The sequence below is a fragment of the Heterodontus francisci genome, chromosome 24, assembly GCF_036365525.1.
Source record: "Heterodontus francisci isolate sHetFra1 chromosome 24, sHetFra1.hap1, whole genome shotgun sequence".
Classification (NCBI taxonomy): domain Eukaryota; kingdom Metazoa; phylum Chordata; class Chondrichthyes; order Heterodontiformes; family Heterodontidae; genus Heterodontus; species Heterodontus francisci.
In genome coordinates this window covers 60,618,178-60,642,343 of record NC_090394.1, presented here as the reverse complement: position 1 = coordinate 60,642,343, position 24,166 = coordinate 60,618,178, and the positions used below count along the sequence as shown (strand labels likewise).

The 24,166-nt window shown below is 43.2% G+C and overlaps 1 protein-coding gene across 1 annotated transcript; it reads right to left on the bottom strand.

Annotated features, from left to right (window-relative positions):
- Positions 1 to 14,986: 14,986 nt before the first annotated feature.
- LOC137383619 (interferon-gamma-inducible GTPase 10-like) lies at positions 14,987 to 23,090 on the bottom strand. Its single transcript, XM_068056773.1, has 4 exons — positions 22,932 to 23,090; positions 22,475 to 22,610; positions 21,537 to 21,720; positions 14,987 to 16,160 (listed from the first exon to the last, which is right to left on the bottom strand). Exons 1-4 carry the CDS (start codon positions 23,088 to 23,090, stop codon positions 14,987 to 14,989), a joined length of 1,653 nt encoding a protein of 550 aa, XP_067912874.1.
- Positions 23,091 to 24,166: the final 1,076 nt, after the last annotated feature.

Sequence of the window (24,166 nt, the reverse complement as noted above, 5' to 3'; positions counted from 1 at the left end):
ATTCTACCGGTCCCCGCACCACGACCCAGCATCAAGGGGCCAGTAAAATTCACCCCGTTGTGTCCCTTGTTCTGGATTCTTCCACCAGAGGAAGTAGTTTCCCTGAATCTACCCTATCAAATCCTCAGCTTATATTTGTCAGAATTCCAAAACCCAGTGTTCTTCTTTTCCTTGCAGTACTCTTCACAACTTGGATGATTATTTTGAATTGCTGTGGAGGATAAGAAGGACAAAGGTTCAGAGATGGAGACTGTAGAACCAGAGATAAATAGATAAAAGTAAAGAGGAAGGAAATATTATGATGTGTTTACTGAGGCCCTAGCTCCAAGCATTTCTAGTTTCATAAACTAATGGTAAACCTAATGGCCTGATTTTGCAGTAGAAATGGCAGTGAAATGTCAGTGTTCACCATCGTTACTCCTCTGAAACTGGCAGCAATTTCTGGAATCCACACATGGCAGTTAAATGCCGAAATCAGGAAGTTGCTGTCAGTGATTCTACACTTCTCAAAGGGTGCACTATTGAAGACTGCAATCAAGTCGAAATCACTGACATTGCCCTTTTATTCTATTACTAGTAGCATCCTACATCCATTGGCCTTCCTCTCCTTTTCCTTTTATTCTTGTTAATGCAGAACCTAAACAAAGTTTCAGCAGTGTTGTGGCTTCACTTCACTTTCTCAAGTATTCTGTTCAAGTTTCTTCACTGTTTGTTTATTCATAGACAAATCTCTTTGTCTTCCCTGCAACTTATCGCTGGTCTCCAAAGATTATGAGGAAATGTTTGGTGGCATCTTCCATATTTATGTTGAAGATACTCAGCTTTACATTCTTCAACATCATTCCTTGGCCTCTCAAACACCTTGATCCTGCCAGACTGCTAGTCTGGCATCAAGTCATGGCTGTGTTCAAATTCCATACAATTGAGCTCAGAGAAAACTGAAGTCATCATTTTTGGCCGCCACCATAAAATCTGCTCCCTTGCCATTAGCTCTACCTCCCTCCCCAGCCATTCATTCATGCAGCCTGTGGAAAATTTTTTAACTAGTGCTGAGCTTCAAACCCTACATCCTATTTATCACCATGACCTTTATCTACCTTTACATAATTACTTGTTTCCTCCACCTAATCACTTATCCATGTTTTTGTCACCTCTACTCGATACTTCCGGTGTCCTCCTTGCTGGCACTCATCCTTTCCCTCCAAACCTATGGCACTCATATGCTGTCCTTCACTGAGTCCTGGTCACCCATCACCCCTGCCCTTACAGACCTACAGTGGCTCCCTGTTACTCACTACATTCAATTTAAAGTCCTCATCATCACATCCCTCCATGGCCTTGTCCCACCCTATTTCTGTAATCTCCTCCATCTTTTGCTCCACTGATTCTGGCTTTTGTGCATTCCGCCCTCCCTTTGCTCCTCCATTGGTGGCTCAGCCTTCAACCACATGGACCCTATGCTTTAGAAATCCCTCCCTAAACCCTCCTTCCATCTGTCTACTTGCTTCTGCACTACTACAAAATGTTCTTAAACCCACATTTTCAACCAAGTTTTCAGTCATCCTTCATAATTTCTCCCCATGGCTTGGTGTCCATTTCTTCCATCATCTCTCCTTCCTCCACAATCTGTAAAACACCTTAGTACCTTTTTATATTAAAGGTGCTATATGACTCTGGGTTCACCAGGATTTTGACCTTACATTGGACAGTAGTGCTATCCTCGAACCAGTCCAGTTAAATATGCTGAGAATATGTTCCAGGGATGGTGTTGGCAAAAGTATTGCATTTACAATCTAACATTTAGAGTGGTAAAGATGACAGTAGACAGATCAAGCCCATAACAATACATTTATGAAGTTACAAAGTTTACTGGTCGCCACATTACCAAAAGGATGTAGATGCTTTGGAGAGGGTGCGGAGGAGGTTCACCAGGATGTTGCCTGGTATGGAAGGCACTAGCTATGAAGACAAGTTGAGTAGATTAGGATTATTTTCATTAGAAAGACGGAGGTTGAGGGGGGGACCTGATTGAGGTGTACAAAATCATGAGAGGTATAGACAGGGTGGATAGCAAGAAGCTTTTACCCAGAGTGGGGGATTCAATTACTAGGGGTCACGAGTTCCAAGTGAGAGGGGAAAAGTTTAGGGGGGATATGCGTGGAAAGTTCTTTACGCAGAGGGTGGTGGGTGCCTGGAACGCGTTGCCAGCGGAGGTGGTAAACGCGGGCACGATAGCGTCTTTTAAGATGTATCTAGACAGATACATGAATGGGCAGGAAGCAAAGAGATACAGACCCTTAGAAAATAGGCGACATGTTTAGATAGAGGATCTGGATCGGCGCAGGCTTGGAGGGCCGAAGGACCTGTTCCTGTGCTGTAATTTTCTTTGTTCTTTGTCTGTTCATTTTACATTGATCTCTATGCTGCTATTTCGTCACTAGTAATCCAGTAAAGAAGATGATTGTTGCACCTAGCAGTGCAGCATCTGTATTGTCTCTGGTAGTCCAGTTATGAGGCTGGTACATGGCCTTGTGGTATTGCAGCATCTGAATAATCCTTATTATTTATTTGGCAATTTGCTGGGTAATAGTATATCTATACAATCTCTGATAATAATAGTGAATAAGAACACAACAGCAGAAGAAAACAGGGAATAAAATATACCAGTGGTATAAATACATTTATTACAAAACACGCAATGTGTTTAATGGTTCTGTAGCAGTCTTCTAATAAAGTATAAGGTAATTTTTAAAAGCCAGATTTAGGACTGGTATCAGTTTGTCTTTCTTCACACAAAGGGGTAGATTTTGACTTCAATGGAAATAAAATTCGGGAGAGATGTAAAACGGGCTACAGATTCCTTGTAACTGTTGTACACTATCTCACAAAGCAAACATCTACCCCAAAGAGTGCTCAATGGACTTTCAGACAGTGCAGTGCATGTATAAACCCTGGAATTATTTAAGAAACAGATACTGCAGTGAAGCAGACTGTAAGTTCTTTCTCACTGATGAAGAGTTAAAAGGCCTTCATTTTCTATCTTCTGAGCTTGAGCGTTCTTTCTCATGCACTGTATACAAATTAAAAATATTGATTTGGGATACATTCTTATAAATACCAATATTTGGATCTTTGTTCAAACATTCCAACACAAAGATAAAATTTGCACCGCTCTGCCAATGGATTGAGAATAGATCTTTTAGGCAAAATGCAAGCTACTTTCATAGCAATTAACAGCACATTTTTATGCATTTCTGAGTGATCGATGGCAGCTTTCATGGAGAGAATTTGCTTGCCAGTATCTAGTTAATAATTAAATGTTAGGTTCCCACTCACATTTCATTTTATTTTCCTCCTCTAAATTTCCTTGCACTGTGACCAAAAAAACAGCAGGCAATCTGTGGACACATCTCTAACAATGCTGTACTGCAACCAGCCACTGTGAAGCAGGTGCCAATTGTGGCTAAGTGCACTTTCCAATTTAGCCTCTTACTCTCTGGAACAACGCCTTGTCTCCTTATCTCAAGCAACCCATGAGATTAAGAAATTACAAGATGAAGGGCATTCAATTGCATTAGTGCATCAATATACTCCAAAACCAATCCATGTATACAAATCATTTTCTTTCAATCAACTTTAAATGCTTTCAAATAGCTATTTATCTAAACAATTTATAAAGATGATGCAACATAGCACTGAGGTACTTCAATGTACCTATATACAAGAGGGAAAAAGCGAAAGACTTGTATTTATAAAGTGCCTTTCATAACCTCACGACATCTCAAGGCCAGTGAAGTACTTCTGAAGTGTTACATTACACTGTTGTAATGCAAGAAATATCGCAGCCAATTTGCATACAGCAAGGTCCCACAAGCAGCAATGAGATAATCTGATAACTGTTGGCCAGGGGCTGTAAGAAAGACAGAATCAGTTACAAACTGCTGGGATCGTTTGACCTGTAGTAACCTGGAGCTCGGACACTGGCCTGTGCTGGTAAAAACCAGTTCGAACTAATTACTTTATGGGACAAGACAAAGAACAGGACACAGGAAAAGGGCCTTATTTGGACACGGTGTGATACCGGGGTCTTTGGGCCTGGGCCAATTAAGAGAAGCTGTGAACGAGGTGATCAAGCTTAAGCCAACCGGAAAGACACAGCTCAGATTTGGAGAGATAAGCAACAGAATAAGAATAGAGCTTTTTGGGCGTAGAGCCAGCGAAAACTCTGGAGATCAACCATCGTGGAAGCGGAAGACCCTGCGTGAGCGACGCGGCAGCAACGACGTAGACGAGAGAGAGAGAACGGAATGCCTGGCCAGCGTTAACTCTTCCTTTTTTGGGTAATATCCTTTGTATTCTGTGACTAGGTCAGGGAAAGGTCAGAGGAACCTAGTGGGTGTGCTTATGAATTCTAGCTAGTTTTGTTATTAACTGTATAACTCAGTGGGAGTTGTATGTTTTTGTCTAACTAAGTGTATAAGCCTTATTCTTACATTGTACAACAAAGTGAATAAAGTAAATTGATAGTTAAAGAAAGGACTGAGTTCCCCCTCTTTTTACTAAGCCAGTAACTGTAGCTGTGGACAAGGGGGAGTTGACTCCGCTCCACAGTTAACATAATTAGCGTCCCTGGGTGGGCTCGAGGATAAATCTCTCCGTTGAATCAGCGGGAGACTCGAGCCGAACCAAATTGGTAAAGTACAAAGAGAACAGGAACTTAGGGGTTAATTTGTAGCTACTAACATAAGATGAAGAAACAAAGGGAATCTCCAAACCCTGGAGACCCGGATTGTTTTGATTGGAAAGGATTCCTCCAAAAATACGTAATAGCGAAGTGGCCGCAATACGGAGCGTATGCTGGTCACAATAGTGATAAGGGAAAACCTGTAGGGGAAGCCCTTTGGAAGACTGCACAAGCAAAGTTGTCAGCTAGGAAATTTAAAAAGATACAGAAGTCAGTAGCTATCGGCTGCTTACTTGAGGAATGGATAGAATGCCAACAGCAGGCTAAAAATGAGCAGAAAAGACTAGAGGAAGAGAATAAAAAACTCTGAGGAGGCAGCCCGCCTTAATGAAAAAGTAACTGATTTGCAGGGACAGAGAAGTGCGGATTTGATGCATATGAACCAATACCAGTTAGTGTGAAAAACTAGTTACGGAAAAAAGTAGGCGAGAGGGAGAAGCCCAAGCAGCTAAAGCTGAGGTGGAAGAATGGAAACAACAATGTAGTGATTTAAAAACTGCCATGAATGTGATTCAGAGAGCAGCTCAGGAAAAGAGAAGTAGTTCAGGTGATCACACAAAGTGTCAAAATTACATAGCGAGACTGCAAGAGCAGCTAGCCACGCAGAGAGGTATAATCTGTGCTTTTGCACCCGAAGGAAGTGAAGAGAATGGTGAAAGGGACATAGATTGGAATGAGTTAGCAGATGAAGCGGCTAGATACGGTTATGATGATGGAGACCCTCTACCCGAGGATCCTCCGCCAGCATATGAGCCAGAGCCAAAGGAGTCATCGGCCCCCATGGCCCCCCTTGTGACCACTAGGGCAGCGATAGGAGCAGATGGCCAGGTGGCCCGCATATGACATATTCCACTCCAATGGGGGTACAGCAATTGAGGGATATTGTGAAAGATATTGGGACGTGCGCACCCGGGGATGATCCTAGGGAGCTGTTCCAAGCGGTCAGTCAACAGAGAGGAATACACGGCTTAGATGATGCTGAAGAAAGAAAATTAATTATAATGTGCCTACACCCACACATATACTCCGCCCTACTGGAGGAGCAAAAACTCAGTAGAGGCACAAATGAGGATTTAAAAGAACAAGTATTAAATGTCATGGGTGCTAATAGAGGGGACCCAGTGGAGGTGCTAACGAAATGCTATCAAAGAAAAGTTGAACACCCTGTCGCATTTGTAGCTCACATCTGGGCGGTGTTTCAAGGGGTATATGGCGTGAATCTAGATAGAGCAAATCCAACGCCAGAGATTAGAAACAGATGGCTGAGAACGCTGGTGTCGAATGGCACTGAGGAGTCAAGAAGGGCACTAGATCAATTTGATCCCTCTGATGACACGCACACAGAGGCTTGGGTACTCAGGAGGATGGTTAGAGCATAGGCGAAAGAAACAACAAAATTCTCCAAGGCCCCTGGGGGAAAGGCAATGCCTGTAAAAGATCAGACAATAACCTGGAGAAATGAAGGGAGGGGAACTACACAAGGGGCACCCCACCCAGCCTTTCAGACAGGAGGAAGGGGTAGAGGCATTGGGAGAGGATCCGTCCCAGGAACAGGGAGAATTCCGGGCGGGCCGACCCACTGCTATAACTGTGGCCAGGATGGACATTTCAAAAGAGAATGCCCAAACCTGAGACGAGAAAATGTAGGTCGGGGAGGAGGCCAGAACAAACGCCAGAGCCTACCCGTGGAAGGACCAAATAGGTCAAATCCTCAATGTGATGTACTAGAGATAGCACCGTCTTCGGGGTTGTACCCTGAACTACAATGATGGTTGCAGGCCTCTCCGTTATGGCTGTGTGACACGAGGTGGGATAACACAGGGAGACCCCCTAGTGAATGGTAGGGTTGGAGGCCGCCCTGTTACGTTCCTTTGGGACACTGGAGGATCCCGAACCACCGTAAATACCACCAATGTTAGTAGATTGGGAAATTCAAAGTAAACTTGTTTTACGTGGATTTACAGGACATTCACAAGTGGGATATGTGAGCGTACCGATGGAAGTCAGTGTGGGGGACGTAGCAATAGAGCACTCAGTGGTTCTCATTGAGTTACCCAGAGAACAAGAACATATATTAGGGTGTGATTACATGGCTAAAGCGGGACTCTGTTTTGACCCTGTTAATTGCGCGATTTGGCAAATGCCCTTGGGCATGGGTAGTATAGATCACACATCTGTCCCGGTGGGGGAATACCAGGATAGGATATGCACGTTTGGGGAACTGTGGACAAGACCAGAAGAAATGAGTAGCGATAGTGAAGTACAACAAATTATCACACGGAATTCAGTAGTATTTGCTCGACATAAACATGATTGTGGGAAAATGACCGGAAGTGTTTGTATACAGGGCCCAGACCCCAAACCATAGAAGCAGTATGGTTTTCCAGAACAGGCAGAAGAGGAGGTAGGAAAAGTGATAGAGTTTACTGCTACAAGGGATATTAAGACCGGTAGCCTCCACTAACAACTCACCTATTTGGCCGGTGAGGAAACCGGACAGTAGCTGGCGACTAACGATAGACTATCGAGAATTAAATAAGGTAACCCCGTTAACGGCCCCTACCGTAGCAACTAGCCCAGAGACGGTAGTTAAACAAAATGAGGATGCACAGTGGTTCACTGTTTTAGACATAAGTAACGGTTTTTGGTCTATTCCACTGGAGAAGGAATGCCAATATAAATTTGCGTTTACCTTTCAAGGACAACAATATACATGGACCGCCCTGCCACAGGGATTTCATAATTCCCCGTCTATATTTCACCAACGTTTAAGGGAAGGGTTAAAAAGGTTCTCAAAGCCTGAATGTCTGGTGCAGTATGTAGATGATTTATTGCTACAAACTGAAGCGGAACAGGAACATTATCAGTTACCAAGTGAATTACTACAATTGTTACATGCATTGGGACTAAAAGTAAACCCTAAAAAAGCGCAAGTTATGAAACAGAAGCTTACTTACTTGGGAATGATCTTGACACCGGGAAAGAGAGAAATTGACCAACGAAGGGTAGTAGCAGTTGGCAGACTCCCTGTCCCAAGGGATGTAAAAGGGTTGAGATCTTTCCTGGGTTTGGTGGGATATTGCAGGGACCACATTGATGGATTCGCTACAAAAGCGGCCCCATTAATGGAACTATTGAAAAAGAATGTGACGTTGGAGTGGAAAACTGAACACACACAGGCCATTTCAGATTTAAAGCAGGCACTAGCTGCTGCGCCTGCTCTGAAAACCCCAAATCCAACTGAGCCATTTTCATTGGAGGTAGCTACCACAGACACCACCCTCTCAGCAGTTCTGTTACAGGAGACACACGGGAAATTGAGACCAGTAGCGTATGCCTCGCGTATGCTTTCACCGGTAGAGCAGGGGTGTATGACGTGTGAGAAACATTTGTTAGCAGTTTTTTGGGCAGTACAGTATTTTACTTACATAGTGGGACTGAATCCACTTACAATATTGACAGAACATACTCCTATACAGTTACTATTAGACGGTAGGATCCAAAGATGGGTCAGTAAGTCAGAACCGAATTGCTAGGTGGACACTGTTGTTGCAGGGAAGAAACATAAGCGTGAAAGGAGTAAAAACTACCAGTATGTTGGCAGACAACCTAGTGTATCAAGGAGAGAAACATGAGTGTCAAGTCATGATAGCAAATGATCCCAAGGGACCATTTGTATCAAAACAAAAAGGAGGGGGTAGGAGTGGATTGGAGAAAGCAATGGGGATAGAAAGTAAAGATGCAAAGAGAAAAGAAGAACCCCACTTAAAAATTTTTGTGGATGATTCCTCATCAGTACAGGATGGCGAGAGGAGGACTGGGTGCGGGATATATGTAGAAGACGAACACGGTCAGGAAAAGTTTAGTGCAGCCTTAAAATTGCCTAAAACCATGAGCGCGCAGGCGGCAGAATTAGCAGCCGTCGCATATGTGGTTGGCCACCCAGAATACTTCCCGCCTGGATCGGTGATATATTCTGATAGCATGTATGTCTGTAATAGCCTCACGGAACATTTGCCCTTATGGGAGGCGAGGAGTTTTGTCTCAGCGGACGGGAAGCCCCTTCCATCGGCCCATTATTAAGATACATCTTTGAAGGAGCACAGGGGAAAGGATATGGGATCACGAAGGTCAAAGCTCATTCAAAACTTACTCCGGAAGGGAACAGGAAAGTGGAGGGACTAGCCAAACAAGGTGCTGTTAGTGGGCAGGAATGGCAGTCACCGATTGAGGACATTGGGGAACAGAAAGGAAAACAGGTTAAGGTATTGGATTTAACAGAGGAGCAGAAGAAAGATGGAGAATTGAAAAAAACTGATAGAAGGAGTAGAGTCAGATACATACAAAGAGTACAAGGGGATATATATTCAGGATGGAGTAGTGTTATGTGAAGGAAAATTCGTAGTGCCAGAGGGGGGACGAAACCAAATAGTCCACTGGTACCATGACTTATGGGGACATAAAGGGACAGAGAGTACCCTGGAAAGGATAAAGGAGGTGTGTTGGTGGCCTGGAATGAAAGGTGACGTGGAACACTACGTCAAGAATTGTTTGATCTGTGCACAACACAACCCCAATAGGAATGTCAAGAAAGGGGCCCTCCGACATACTAGACCAGTAGAAGGGCCTTGGACTAATTTACAGATAGACTATGTAGGACCCTTACCCCCCAACTCCAGGAGGGTTTAAGTACATTCTAGTAATAGTAGATACGTTTACCAAATGGGTGGAAGCTTTCCCAACCAGAACAAATACAGCCAAAATCACCGCGAAAATTCTGTTAGAAAGGGTATTCACTCGGTGGGGTTTACCCCGAAGCATAGAATCAGATCAGGGAACACATTTTACAGCCCAAGTAATGCAAAATGTCATGACCCTCTTTGGGGTTAAACAGAAATTCCACATACCCTATAGACCACAGTCTAGTGGAATTGTGGAAAGGATGAATCGGACATTGAAAAACATGATAGCTAAAATGGTACAGCAGCATATGGGGACCTGGCAGGTTGTTCTGCCCTATGTGTTGATGGTAATCAGGAATACCGTAGCTTCATCAACAGGTTATACTCCCTATAAACTCATGACGGGAAGGGACATGAGAGGAATGGAGGGGTTGGTAGGTTTGGACTTGTCCGAACCTGAGGTGGACAGTATTATATCAGAAAGATGGGTGCAACAACTAGTAGAAACAGTGAGGGAAGCAAATTACATGGCAGCTCACCAACAGGGAAAGAAGAGACAGCAAAGTAAGGCTTATTTCGATGTGAAAGCCAGCCCGATAGAGTTGGGCCTTGGACAAAGGGTAATGATCAGAATATACCAGCCCATCTCATTTTTGAGTCCAAAGTTCGCCAGTCCCTATGAGATCGTAGATAAAGCTAGTCCATCTGTATTCAAAGTATTGATGGCGCCAGATAAGAGTGGTTGGTATCACATTAATCAGTTAAAGTTAGTAGGAGAAAAACAAGATAATCACAGTTGGCATGTGATGCTTGATGCTACCGATGTTCCGATCGAAGGTCAGGGAGATCAAGAGCAGGATCAATTGCAGAGCCAAGCGGAAGTGTTTGAAAGACAACCTGAAGTTGTACATCCACATACAGAGGGAAATCGAGGGGAAAAAACGAAAGAAAAATAAAGGAAAGAGGGAAAGTAAGTGGGCTAGAAGAAATGGACGGTTAGAATCAGTAACAAATTGGGAACAAGATATAGACAGTCTGGCTCAGTGTATGGAGAGACTGGACTTAAAATAGGATAAGAAAGAAACTGTAAATAAGAGCAGAAATTACACTTGTATATTACAGGTCCAGCCCACAATGAAGAGGGTGATACATTGCATTGCAATTGGATTGACCATATTTGGGACTATGGGTGAATCCACATCGGAGCTATCACGACGAATGAACGCGCTGGAAGCAGTGGTGACATGGGAAGATTATCCCGTGGCCAAAAACAACTTTGCTCGGCAGATCAAGATAGTTCGAACCAACAAAGGACAGCGAGAAGATTTAAATTTGTATTATGCGGCAGTAGATGGGTTGGCGTGCGCGGAAAAAACATTGGGTATACTGGAGGAACACAATGTAGCCATTCACAATGTAACCTCGGACTTGGTTGTTGGTGGACAAGTACTACCTAAGCCAATGAAGAGGATAGTGATAAAGGAGAATCTTACAGTCCAGCGTACTGATACAGATCAAGAGGTACGGGAATATATTGCCATTGAATTACCACCCATCCCACACCTGACAGCAGATTGGGCACAAATAGCAGACTAGGCAAAAGAAATAATTCATCAATGGAATAAACACACTAAGACAATAGAACTCATGTTGACAAGGCAAATGAACTGTTGTGTGACCCAGGGTTTTGGAATAAGTTTTGGAATTGGGGATCTAATGTTCAAATACATCCATGGGTCAGAATTGTATCACATACTGCTGTCATAGTGATTCTATGTGCGCTAATAATTGTTGTATTCAATGTATATCAGCTTAGAAGGTGGAAAAATGAACTTTTGCGAAGATTGGATGATGGGACTATAATGAAACAGAAGGAACGGTTATCAATATAAACAAAAAACTGAGAAAAACAACTGTATATACTAAGTTTTATAACATATCTTTTTATATGTAACAGTATTGCACACTCATTGGGGGACAATGACGTTCTCAGGAATGGTTCACAGAGCAGGGAAACTTGATGATCCTAAGATAGGTATCTTTGGATCATGAGGGGGGAGATGTTGGCCAGGGGCTGCAAGAAACACAGAATCAGTTACAAACTGCTGGGATTGTTTGACCTGTAGTAACCTGGAGCTCGGACACTGGCGTGTGCTGGTAAAAAACAATTTGAACTAATTACTTTATGGGACAAGACAAAGAACAGGACACAGGAAAAGGGCCTTATTTGGACACGGTGTGATACCGGGGTCTTTGGGCCTGGGCCAATTAAGAGAAGCTGTGAACGAGGTGATCAAGCTTAAGCCAACCGGAAAGACACAGCTCAGATTTGGAGAGATAAGCAACAGGATAAGAATAGAACTTTTTGGGCATAGAGCCAGTGAAAACTCTGGAGATCAACCATCGTGGAATCGGAAGACCCTGCGTGAGCGACGCGGCAACGACGTAGAAGAGAGAGAATGGAAAACCTGGCCAGCGTTAACTCTCCCTTTTTTGGGTAATATCCTTTGTATTCTGTGACTAGGATAGGGAAAGGTCAGAGGAACTTAGTGGGTGTGCTTATGAATTCTAGCTAGTTTTGTTATTAACTGTATAACTCAGTGGGAGTTGTAGGTTTTTGTCTAACTAAGTGTATAAGCCTTATTCTTACATTGTACAACAACGTGAATAAAGTAAATTGATAGTTAAAGAAAGGACTGAGTTCCCCCTCTTTGTACTAAGCCAGTAACTGTAGCTGTGGACAAGGGGAGTTGACTCCGCTCCACGGTTAACACAACATAACCCTTTTTTTTTAGTGATATTGCTGGAAACAAAGGGCAACGAAGCTAGCGAGCTTTATTTAAGCAGATTATTAATGGAAATCATTCTAATTGGTAGTTGGAGGAGTGCCTGTATAAAAATGCCCTGACATGGGATTAGAAAGGAAAGATCAGAGCTAATTTTCAGAAAGTAATCTCCTGCTTATCAAGAAGTGTACAGGGTAAAATAAAGCAGAAAAAGAAAGCTTATGACAGTCACAAAAAACTTAATATATTAGAAAGTCTAGAGCAGTATTGAAAGTGCAGGGATGAAGTAAAAAAGAAAATTAGAAAAGCAAAGAGAGGACATGAAAAAATATTGGCAGGTAAAATTAAGGAAAACCCGAAGATGTTTCATCAATACATTAAGAGCAAGAGGATAACTAAGGAAAGGGTAGGGCCTATCAGATGTACAAGGTAACTAATGCGTGGATGCAGAAGACATGGGCAGGGTTCTTAATGAGTACTTTGTCTCTATCTTCACAAAGGAGAGGGATGAATCAGACACTGTAGTTAAAGAGGAGGAGTGTGAAATATTAGATACAATAAGCATAATGAGAGAGGAAGTACTAGAGGGTCTGACATCCTTAAAAATGAATAAATCGCCAGGGCCGGATGGATTGTATCCCAGGCTGTTAAAGGAAGCCAGGGAGGAAACAACGGATGCACTGAGGATCATCTTCAAATCCTCACTAGATACAGGTGAGGTACCAGAGGTTTGGAGATCTGCAAACATTGTACCATTGTTTAAAAAGTGTGCGAGGGATAGGCCAAATAATTATAGGCCAGTCAGACTGACCTCGGTGGTGGGCAGATTATTAGAATCAATTTTGAGCGATAGGGTAGGATAGGATAGGGTGGTGCAGTGGTTAGCACTACAGCCTCACAGCTCCAGCAACCCGGGTTCAGTTCTGGGCACTGCCTGTGCAGAGTTTGCAAGTGCTCCCTGTGACCACATGAGTTTCTGCCAGGTGCTCTGGTTTCCTCCCACAGCCAAAGACTTGCAGGTTGATGGGTAAATTGGCCATTGTAAGTTGCCCCTAGTGTAGGTAGGTGGTAGGAGAATTGAGGGAAGGTGGGGATGTGGTATGGGATTAATGTAGGATGAGTATAAATGGGTGGTTGATGGTCAGCACAGACACGGTGGGCCAAAGGGCCTGTTTCAGTGCTGTATTTCTCTATGACTGTCACTTAGAAAGACATGGATTAATCAGGGATAGTCAGCATGGATTTGTCAAGGGAACATCATGTCTTACTAACTTAATTTAGTTTTTTGAGGAAATAACAAGGAGGATTGGTGAGGGTAGTGCAGTGGATGTTGTCTACATGGATTTTAGTAAGGCATTTGACAAGGTCCCACATGGCAGACTGGTCAGAAAAGTAAAAGCCCATGGGATACAGAGGAATGTGGCAAGTTGGATCCAATATTGGTATAGTGACAGGAAATAATGGGAAATGGTTGAAGGATGTTTTTGTGAATGGAAGGCGGTTTCCACTGGCATTCCATAGGGTTCAGTGTTGGGTCCCTTGCTGTTTGTGGTATATATTAATGATTTGGACTTTAGGAGGCATGATTGGGAAATTTGCAGATGACACAAAACTTAGTCGTGTAGTTGATAGTGAAGAGGATAGCTGTAGACTCCAGAATGATATTAATGGTTTGGTTGAGTGGGCGGAAAAGTAGCAAATGGAATTCAATCCAGAGAAATGTGAGGTAATGCATTTGGGGAGGGCAAACAAAGAAAGGGAATACACAATAAATAGGAGGATATTGAGAGGGGTACAGGAAGTGAGAGACCTTGGAGTGCATGCCCACAAGTCCTTGAAGGTGGCTGGACAGGTAGATAGAGTAGTGAAGAAGGCATATGGAATGCTTTCCTTTATTGGCTGAGGTATAGAATACAAAAGCAAGGATGTAATGCTGGAACTGTATAGAACGTGGTTAGGCCACTGCTGGAGTATTGCGTACAGTTCTGGTTATCACATTACAGGAAGGATGTAGTTGCTCTGGAGAGAGTACACAGGAGATTTACAAGAATGTTGCCAGGACTTGAAAATTGCAGCTATGAGGAAAGATCGGATAGGCTAGGGTTGTTTTCCTTAGAACAGAAAAAGCTGAGGGGTGACTTAATTGAGGTGTACAAAATTATGAGGGGCTTAGATAGAGTAGACAGGAAGGACCTGTTTTTTGGAGAGCTCAATTACCAGGGGGCACAGTTTTAAGGTGATTGGTAGAAGGATTAGAGGGGACATGAGGAAAACTCTTTTTCACCCAAAGGGTGGTGGGTGTCTGGAATTCACTGCCCGGATCAGTAGTGGGGGCAGAAACCTTCAACTCTTTTAAAAGGTACCTGGACATGCACCTGAAGTGCTGTAACCTGCAAGGCTATGGATCAGGTGCTGGAACGTGGGATTAGATTGGGTGGCTAGTTTTTTCGGCAGGCGCAGATATGATAGGTTTTCTGCGCCGTAACCTTTCTATGGTTCAATGGATCATTGTCTGCTGGGAGCACATATGGTGAAATTGCAGAAACACACTCAACAATCTCCCTTCTAAATACCTAGCAAACGCTCCATGACTTCTCTGAGAACATTGCAGATGAAGTAGCCAACGGAATTTGCCAAGATACAGTTTGCTCGAGCTTTTAGAAAGGTTTTGACAAGGTTCTGCATGAATGATTTTTCATTAAGCCAAAAGCTGAGTGAACCCACAGTACAGTATAGGACTGGATACAAAGTGAATGAATGCACTATAGATAAATTTAACTTGTTTCGAATGCAGACTTCACTGCCCTTTGTGTGGTTTTCACATGTTCGTTTAGTGAATCCTTCAATAGCATAGCAGTGAAACTAAAGGATGACACTGCTCCAAAGACAGAAACAATCATTGGTGTGAAGCCAAGCTTAACCTCAGCTATTGTACAGGCAACAGCGGTGATGCATAACAGTATTCTGATAAATGCTCGGGATATTTTGCCTGGCGACTGAATTTCAGTTTGCAGAACTGTCAAGGGTTTGCCAGCTGTGGCAGCCAGTCTTTGTAAACACTTATCACGTAGATCCAGATGGTGCCAGAGGTACATTAGTCCTGCAACCAGCAACCCAATGCCAGTGGCAAAGGACAAGCCTGGAACTGGCACTGCTCCCACCGCCCCAGCAAGTGCTGCCGTCATCCAAATTCTTTTCTCTAACATTTTTCTTTTCTGTTCTATAATTTTTGAAGTTACATTCGGGAGAGCACGCAAGAAAGCAATCTTCTTTCTATTTTGCAGGTTGTTTGCAAGGGTGTCCTTTAGAACAGGGAAATCATACTTATTCTGGTGAAAACTTGAAATCAGAAAAACAGCTGGTGCTGTAATCCCCGCGCCTTCTAAGTTGCTGACACAGTCCATCCTGAGTTTTTGTAACTCATCGTTAAAGGCTGCACCTTCCATTTCCAATGGAGGGAGCTGATTATCAGTTTTAGATTGAACAAAGTAGAACTGTTTGTCTCCCTGCTGAATCACTTTAGCAAACTCCCCATCATTTCCTTTGAATCGACAGTCTGACATAATGAGGAACATGTCATATCGTTCAACATTTACAATTTTTAGGTAATCGCTCCATTGCAGATTAGAAGAACATATTCCTGGAAGTTCCCAGAATTGAACATTAGGCAGAGTAGGGTGAGGATATACGACTGGCTCCTTATTGGTTTCTTCATTACCAACTCTTTCCTCCTCACTTATCTCGAGACCTATCATAGCAGTGATAAAGGTGGATTTCCCTGAGCCTATTTCACCTGTAACTGCAATATTAAGTTGTGCATTATCCAAGTCATCTAGTTTATTTTTCATCTCTGGTATAACTGCTTCTAATCCACCAGTGTTATAACTGGTTTTAAGTTGTTCAAGTTCTTCCATATTGAAGAAAGTAGAAGACACAATCATTGGATCTCTGAGGAGAAAAGAAATCTTTAGATAACACAAAATACGTCCAGTTTCATAATTTATCTTACTGACTCTTAAATAGATCTTGTCTAATGAGGATGGCATCAACATTAATGGAACACATTCTACTATGTAATGTGCAGGGAATTAACCCCCAGCAAAGGTCTATTCATATGATTAAGTTTGCAGAGATGGATAAAGTCCCTAAACTCTTACAATCCAGCATTGTAGCACAGATTATACCTGAATACCCACTCAAATGAAGAGGACCAATACCCTCGCAGGGGGTTTTGCTAGTGCTATTGGGGAGGGTTTAAACTCGCTTGGCAGGGGAATAAGAACCCAGGAAGAGATTCAGAAAGGAGAAAAGAGAAGTTGAAAATGGAAGACAGAAAATTAGTGTTTGGAAGTTAGAGGAACAAAGGCTAGAAATAGAAAGTAAGAGACAAAAACAAGAAATGCTGGATTCACTCAGCAGGTCTGGCAGCATCTGTGGAAAGAGAAGCAGAGTTAACGTTTCGGGTCAGTGACCCTTCTTCGGAACTGACAAATATTAGGAAAGTCACAGATTATAAACAAGTGAGGTGGGGGTTGGGCAAGAGATAACAAAGGAGAAGGTGCAGATTGGACCAGGCCACATAGCTGACCAAAAGGTCACGGAGCAAAGGCAAACAATATGTTAATGGTGTGTTGAAAGACAAAGCATTAGTACAGATTAGGTGTGAATATACTGAATATTGAACATCAGCAAGTGCAAACCTGAAGAAAAACAACCTGAAAAAAACAATGGGTAAGCAAACTGAACAAACTAAGATGAAATGAAATAAACGCAAAAAAAGATTGTAAAAAATGTAAAAAGGAATGCAAAAAAAAAGGAAGAAAAAATAACTGAAAATGACTAAAAATGAAAGTAAAGTGGGGGGCTGTCATGCTCTGAAATTATTGAACTCAGTGTTCAGTCCGGCAGGCTGTAGTGTGCCTAATCGGTAGATGAGATGCTGTTCCTCGAGCTTGCGTTGATGTTCACTGGAACACTGCAGCAATTCCAGGACAGAGATGTGAGCATGAGAGCAGGGGGGAGTGTTGAAATGGCAAGCAACCGGAAGCTCAGGGTCCTGCTTGCGGACTGAGCGGAGATGTTCCGCAAAGCGGTCACCCAGTCTGCGCTTGGTCTCCCCAATGTAGAGGAGACCACACTGTGAGCAGCGAATACAGTATACTACATTGAAAGAAGTACAAGTAAATCGCTGCTTCACCTGAAAGGAGTGTTTGGGGCCTGGGATAGTGAGGAGAGAGGAGGTAAATGGGCAGGTATTACACCTCCTGCGATTGCAAGGGAAGGTGCCCTGGGACGGGGACGAGGTGGTGGGGGTAATGGAGGAGTGGACCAGGGTGTCGCGGAGGGAACGATCCCTTCGGAATGCTGACAGGGGAAGGGAGGGGAAGATGCGACTGGTAGTGGCATCACGCTGGAGGTGGCGAAAATGGCGGAGGATGATCCTTTGGATATGGAGGCTGGTGGGATGAAAAGTGAGGACAAGGGGAACCCTGTCACGGTTCTGGGAGGGAGGGGAAGGGGTGAGGGTAGAGGTGCGGGGAATGGGTCGGACACGGTTGAGGGCCCTGTCAACCACAGTGGGGGGAAATCCTCGGTTGAGGAAAAAGGAGGTCATATCAGAAGCACCGTCATGGAAGGTAGCATCATCAGAGCAGATGCGTCGGAGACGGAGAAACTGGAGAATGGAATGGAGTCCTTACAGGAGGTAGGGTGTGAAGAAGTGTAGTCGAGGTAGCTGTGGGAGTCAGTGGGCTTATAATGGATATTGGTAGACAACCTATCCCCAGAGATGGAGACAGAGAAGTCGAGGAAGGGAAGGGAAGTGTCAGAGATGGACCATGTAAAGGTGAGAGAAGGGTGGAAATTGGAAGCACCTCGTCCCCGTCCCAGGGCACCTTCCCTTGCAATCGCAGGAGGTGTAATACCTGCCCATTTACCTCCTCTCTCCTCACTATCCCAGGCCCCAAACACTCCTTTCAGGTGAAGCAGCGATTTACTTGTACTTCTTTCAATGTAGTATACTGTATTCGCTGCTCACAGTGTGGTCTCCTCTACATTGGGGAGACCAAGCGCAGACTGGGTGACCGCTTTGCGGAACATCTCCGCTCAGTCCGCAAGCAGGACCCTGAGCTTCCGGTTGCTTGCCATTTCAACACTCCCCCCTGCTCTCATGCTCACATCTCTGTCCTGGGATTGCTGCAGTGTTCCAGTGAACATCAACGCAAGCTCGAGGAACAGCATCTCATCTACCGATTAGGCACACTACAGCCTGCCGGACTGAACATTGAGTTCAATAATTTCAGAGCATGACAGCCCCCCACTTTACTTTCATTTTTAGTCATTTTTAGTTATTTTTTCTTCCTTTTTTTTGCATTCCTTTTTACATTTTTTACAATTTTTTTTGCATTTATTTCATTTCATCTTAGTTTGTTCAGTTTGCTTACCCACTGTTTTTTTTCAGGTTGTTTTTCTTCAGGTTTGCACTTGCTGATGTTCAATATTCAGTATATTCACACCTAATCTGTACTAATGCTTTGTCTTTCAACACACCATTAACATATTGTTTGCCTTTGCTCCGTGACCTTTTGGTCAGCTATGTGGCCTGGTCCAATCTGCACCTTCTCCTTTGTTATCTCTTGCCCAACCCCCACCTCACTTGTTTATAATCTGACTTTTCTAATATTTGTCAGTTCCGAAGAAGGGTCACTGACCCGAAACGTTAACTCTGCTTCTCTTTCCACAGATGCTGCCAGACCTGCTGAGTGAATCCAGCATTTCTTGTTTTTGTTTCAGATTTCCAGCATCCGCAGTATTTTGCTTTTATTATAGAAAGTAAGAGAGTTTGGCAGTGCTAAATAGTATATTGTTCAATACAAGAAGTCTAGGGAATAAGGCAGATGAGCTGAGAGCACAGATTGACATGTGGGAGTATGGTATGATAGCCAGAACTGAAACATAATTGAAAGAAGGGCAGGAATTCCTGGTTACAACGTTTTCAGACGAGATAGAGAGGGGGATGAAAAAGCAATATTAATAGTTGTGAGGAGGGATGATATGGTAGAAGGATCATCAAATTAGGTCATATGGGCTGAACTAAAGGGCAAAAAAGGGGCAATCACACTACTAGACCCCCAAACAGTCAGAGGGCGATAGAAGATCACCCCCGACACCTTGTCGCCTTCCCACGGCACCTTTCCATGCAATCGCAGGAGGTGTAACACCTGCCCTTTTACCTCCTCTCTCCTCACTATCCAAGGCCCCAAACACTCATTTGAGGGGAAGCAGTGATTTACTTGTACTTCTTTCCATTTAGTATATTGTATTCACTGCAATGTGGTCGCCTCTATAGCGGGAAGACCAAATGCAGCTTTGCAAAACACCTCTGCCCAGTCCATAAGGAGTATTAAAAGGAGTAACAGGAATGCAGAGTACTGGGCTAATGGGAAGATTCTTGGTAGTGTAGATGAACAGAGAGATCTTGGTGTCCAGGTACATAAATCCCTGAAAGTTGCTACCCAGGTTAATAGGGCTGTTAAGAAGGCATATGGTGTGTTAGCTTTTATTAGTAGGAGGATCGAGTTTCGGAGCCACGAGGTCATGCTGCAGCTGTACAAAACTCTGGTGAGACCGCACCTAGAGTATTGCGTGCAGTTCTGGTCACCGCATTATAGGAAGGATGTGGAAGCTTTGGAAAGGGTGCAGAGGAGATTTACTAGGATGTTGCCTGGTATGGAGGGAAGGTCTTACGAGGAAAGGCTGAGGGACTTGAGGTTGTTTTCGTTGGAGAGAAGGAGAGGTGACTTAATAGAGACATATAAGATAATCAGAGGGTTAGATAGGGTGGATAGTGAGAGTCTTTTTCCTCGGATGGTGATGGCAAACATGAGCGGACATAGCTTTAAGTTGAGGGGTGATAGATATAGGACAGATGTTAGAGGTAGTTTCTTTACTCAGAGTAGTAGGGGCGTGGAACGCCCTGCCTGCAACAGTAGTAGACTCGCCAACTTTAAGGGCATTTAAGTGGTCATTGGATAGACATATGGATGAAAATGGAATAGTGTAGATCAGATGGTTTCACAGGTCGGCGCAACATCGAGGGCCGAAGGGCCTGTACTGCGCTGTAATGTTCTAATTCATAAGCATGACCCCGAGCTTCTGGTTGCTTGCCATTTTAATTCACCACCCTGCTGTCATGGCCACATTTCTCTCCTCGGCCTGCTGTAGTGTTCCACTGAAGCTCAACGCAAGCTCGAGGAACAACACCTCATCTTCAGATTCGGCACTTTACAGCCTTCTGGACTCAATATTGAGTTCAATAATGTCAGATCATTAACCCCATTATTTATTTTTCCATTTATTTATTATTTTATTTTTATATTGTTATTATATTGTATTATTTTTTAACCATGTTCTAGTCTTAAACTTGTTTTTTATGTTTTTGCTTTGGGACAGAGCTGTTCATTATTCTGCCATTAGCGCTATCTCTGGACTAATGCTTTGCCTTTTACTGCAACTATTTAGAACTCCATTTGCCTTTTGTTTCATGACATCTCTGTCATTTAATCTCTCCTGCCCTCCATCCTATCACAGACCTTCCCTTTTGTTCTTCTTCCCCCCTCTCCCCTTTTACTTGCTCAAAGACTGTTACATCTCTAAACTTTGCCAGTTCTGATGAAAGGTCATAGACTTGAAACGTTAACTCTGTTTCTCTCTCCACGGCTGCTGCCAGACCTGCTGAGTATTTCCAGCACTTTCTGTTCTCATTTCAAAGATCCAGCATCCGCAGTACTTCGCTCTTATTATGAAGAAATAGCAGAGACTCTTTCCAATCTTCACTGACTACAGGTTTGGTGCCAGAGGGCTGGAGGACAGCTAATGTTGTACCATTGTTTAAAAGGGAGAAAGGGATAGACCGAGTAATTACAGGCCAATTAGCCGAATCTCGGTGGTGGGAAAATTATTGGAAAAAGTTATGAAGCACAGGATAAATCTTCGTTTAGAAAGACAATCAAATACACTCAGCACGGATTTGTTAATGGAAGGTCGTGTCTAACATGACTGAATTTTTTGATAAGGTAACAAGGAAAGTCAATGAGGGTCTTACATTTGATGTAGTCTATATGGATTTTAGCCAGGCTTTTGATAAGGTCCCACATAGCAGACTGGTCATGAAAGTAAAAGCCCATGGCATCCAAGGGAAAGTGACAAGTTGGATCCAAAATTGGCTCAGAGGCAGGAAGCAGAAGGTAATGGTAGATGTGTGTTATTGTGACTGGAAGGCTGTTTCCAGTGGGGTTCCACAGGGCTCAGTACCAGATCCCTTACCTTTTGTGCGATACATCAATGATTTGGATTTCAATGTAGGAGGTATGATTAAGAAGTTTGCCAACGATACAAAAATTGGCTATGTGGTTGATAATGAATGATATCACTGGACTTGTCACATGGGTGGAACGGTAGCAAATGGAGTTCAATCCAGAGCAGTGTGAAGTAATATATTTGGGGAAGGCTAACAAGACAAGGGAATACACAATAAATAGTAGGATACTGAGAAGTGTAGAGGAACAGAGGGACCTTGGAGTGCGTATCCACAGATCCCTGAAGGTGGCTGGACAGGTAAATAAGGTGGTCAAGAAGGCCAAAATACTTGCATTTATTAACTAAGGCATAGAATATAAGAGGAGGGAGATAATGTTGGAACTATATAAAGTACAGTTAGGCCACAGCTGGAGTACAGCATGCAGTTTTGGTGACCACATTATAGGAAAGATTTGATTGCACTAGAGAGTGTAAAGAAGATATTTATGTGGATGCTGCCTGGACTGGAGAATTTTAGTCATGAGGAAAGATTGGATTAACTAGGGTTGTTTTATTTGAGGGGAGACCTAATTGAGTGTATAAAATTATGAAAGGTCTCAATGGAATGGATAGGAAAACCCTATTCCCCTTGGTTGAGAGGTTCATAATCAGGGTATAGATTTAAGATAAGAGGTAGGAGGTTTAGAGGGGATTTGAGGGGAATGTTTTACACAGTGGGGATCTGGAACTCACTACTTGACAGGGTGGTAGAGGCAGAAACCCTCATAACATTTAAAAAGTATTTGGATATGCACTTGAAGTGTCGTTACATGCAAGGCTATGAACCAAGAGCTGTAAAGTTGGATTAGGTTGGATGGCTTCTTGTCGGCTGGCACAGATACCATGAGCCAAATGGCTTTCTTCCATGCTTAACATTTCTATGATTCTATGCTTCTATGATTTACCTGATTTCGATGACAGTGTAAAAGCGCGGGAGTGATTCAGCATTCCTGTGTGCTGGGTGAAAAGGTGCGCAATTGGCACAAAGTGTGCTGAATCGGAAGAGCAGGCTGTGTACCAATTTCTTTCCGGCCTGTAATTCTGTGAAAGATAACTTCCAAGGAACTGGAAATGTTCCACATTTTCCAGGCATTTATCATGAATCCTAATCAATCCTACTTTCTCCCTACATACTGTATTAAAACCTCTCATAATTTTGAATACTCCTATTAGCTCTCCCTTTAACTTTCTCTGCTCTGAGGAAAACAATCTCAGCTTCTCCGATCTCTCCACTTAACCACTGGAATCCCTTCTCCCTGGCATCATCCTGGTAAAGCTCCTCTGTATCCTCTTCAGGGCCTTGATATCCTTTCTAAAGTGTGCTGCCCAGAATTGTACACAATACTCCAGATGAAGCCTAACCAAAGATTTGTAAAGTTTTAGCATAATTCCTTGTTTTTGTATGCTCCTATTTACAAAGCCAAGCATCCCATATGCTTTCTCAATGGCCTTCTCAACTTGTCTTGCCACCTTCAAAGATTTGTAAACATGCATCCTGAGGTCCCTTTGTTGTTGCACCATTGAGATTACACTGCCACTCCATGTTGTTTCCCCATAATTCACTGCTCATTTACCTTTGCTGAGCTGAAATGCCCACTCCCATTTTATGCACAAGGTTCATTAGGATGCCAGATTTAATGCACAAATATAAGTGAACACTTATCATAGTATTTCTGCTGAATTTACTTCCAATCCTCTCCACGTATATGCTCATGTGCAATGGAAGCTAGGGAACTTTCATGGGTGCAAGAGCCCTTAAATAACTTTCTTTGGACAATGTTTACAGTACAATGGTTTTCATATTTGACATTATTTAATATCGACCAGAATTTCTGGAAGCCATTTTAACTCCTTAAGCTTGCTTTTTAATGTACCTCAAATACATGGTTACATGGTTATTATTATTACATGGTTTAAGTAATATAATTATTGTATGGTTGAAGTACCACAAAGATGAGAGAAGACATACCAAGGAGATCATAGGGACAGCAGCACCCATGGCTGGCACAGTCACCACTGCCCTGAATTGTTATATCAATGGCTCAATTCCAGCAGCACTTTAATATCAGGTACATATATGGATTAAAAAGGTAACTGATGCATTGTTGAGCATGGTCAATGCTTCCAGCATCATTTTCACAAAACAGTATGGCATGGCTGTCCAATATTAAGTCACTCGTGTGCTTCCTAAAGTACGGGGGAAACTGTTGACTGCCATATACCCAACTTGAAGCTCTTGAAAGATTTGAGTGTAGTAAAGGCTTCAACTGTACGGTGCATCTTAACAATGTGCTTTGCCAAGGCGTCCCGTATACATGAGGTGCAATAAGAGGGCTGTAAATGTGCATGAGAACTTGGCATGGGCAAGCAGTAAACGTTGAACAGATTGACAGGCTACACTGCAGTATGCACTGTAGTAACATTGGAGAATGTTTCCTTTCCAGATTTGCCATTTCCTCTCACATCTGTTTCCATGTCCTGCAGCATCCAAATTGACCGCCACCTCCTTGTGCTAAGCTTGGTGCAGTCTTCTGGGGAATGGGCCATTGAGTTCCAAATATGGCAATCCTCCTTACCCCCACAGCAGAAGTGCCATT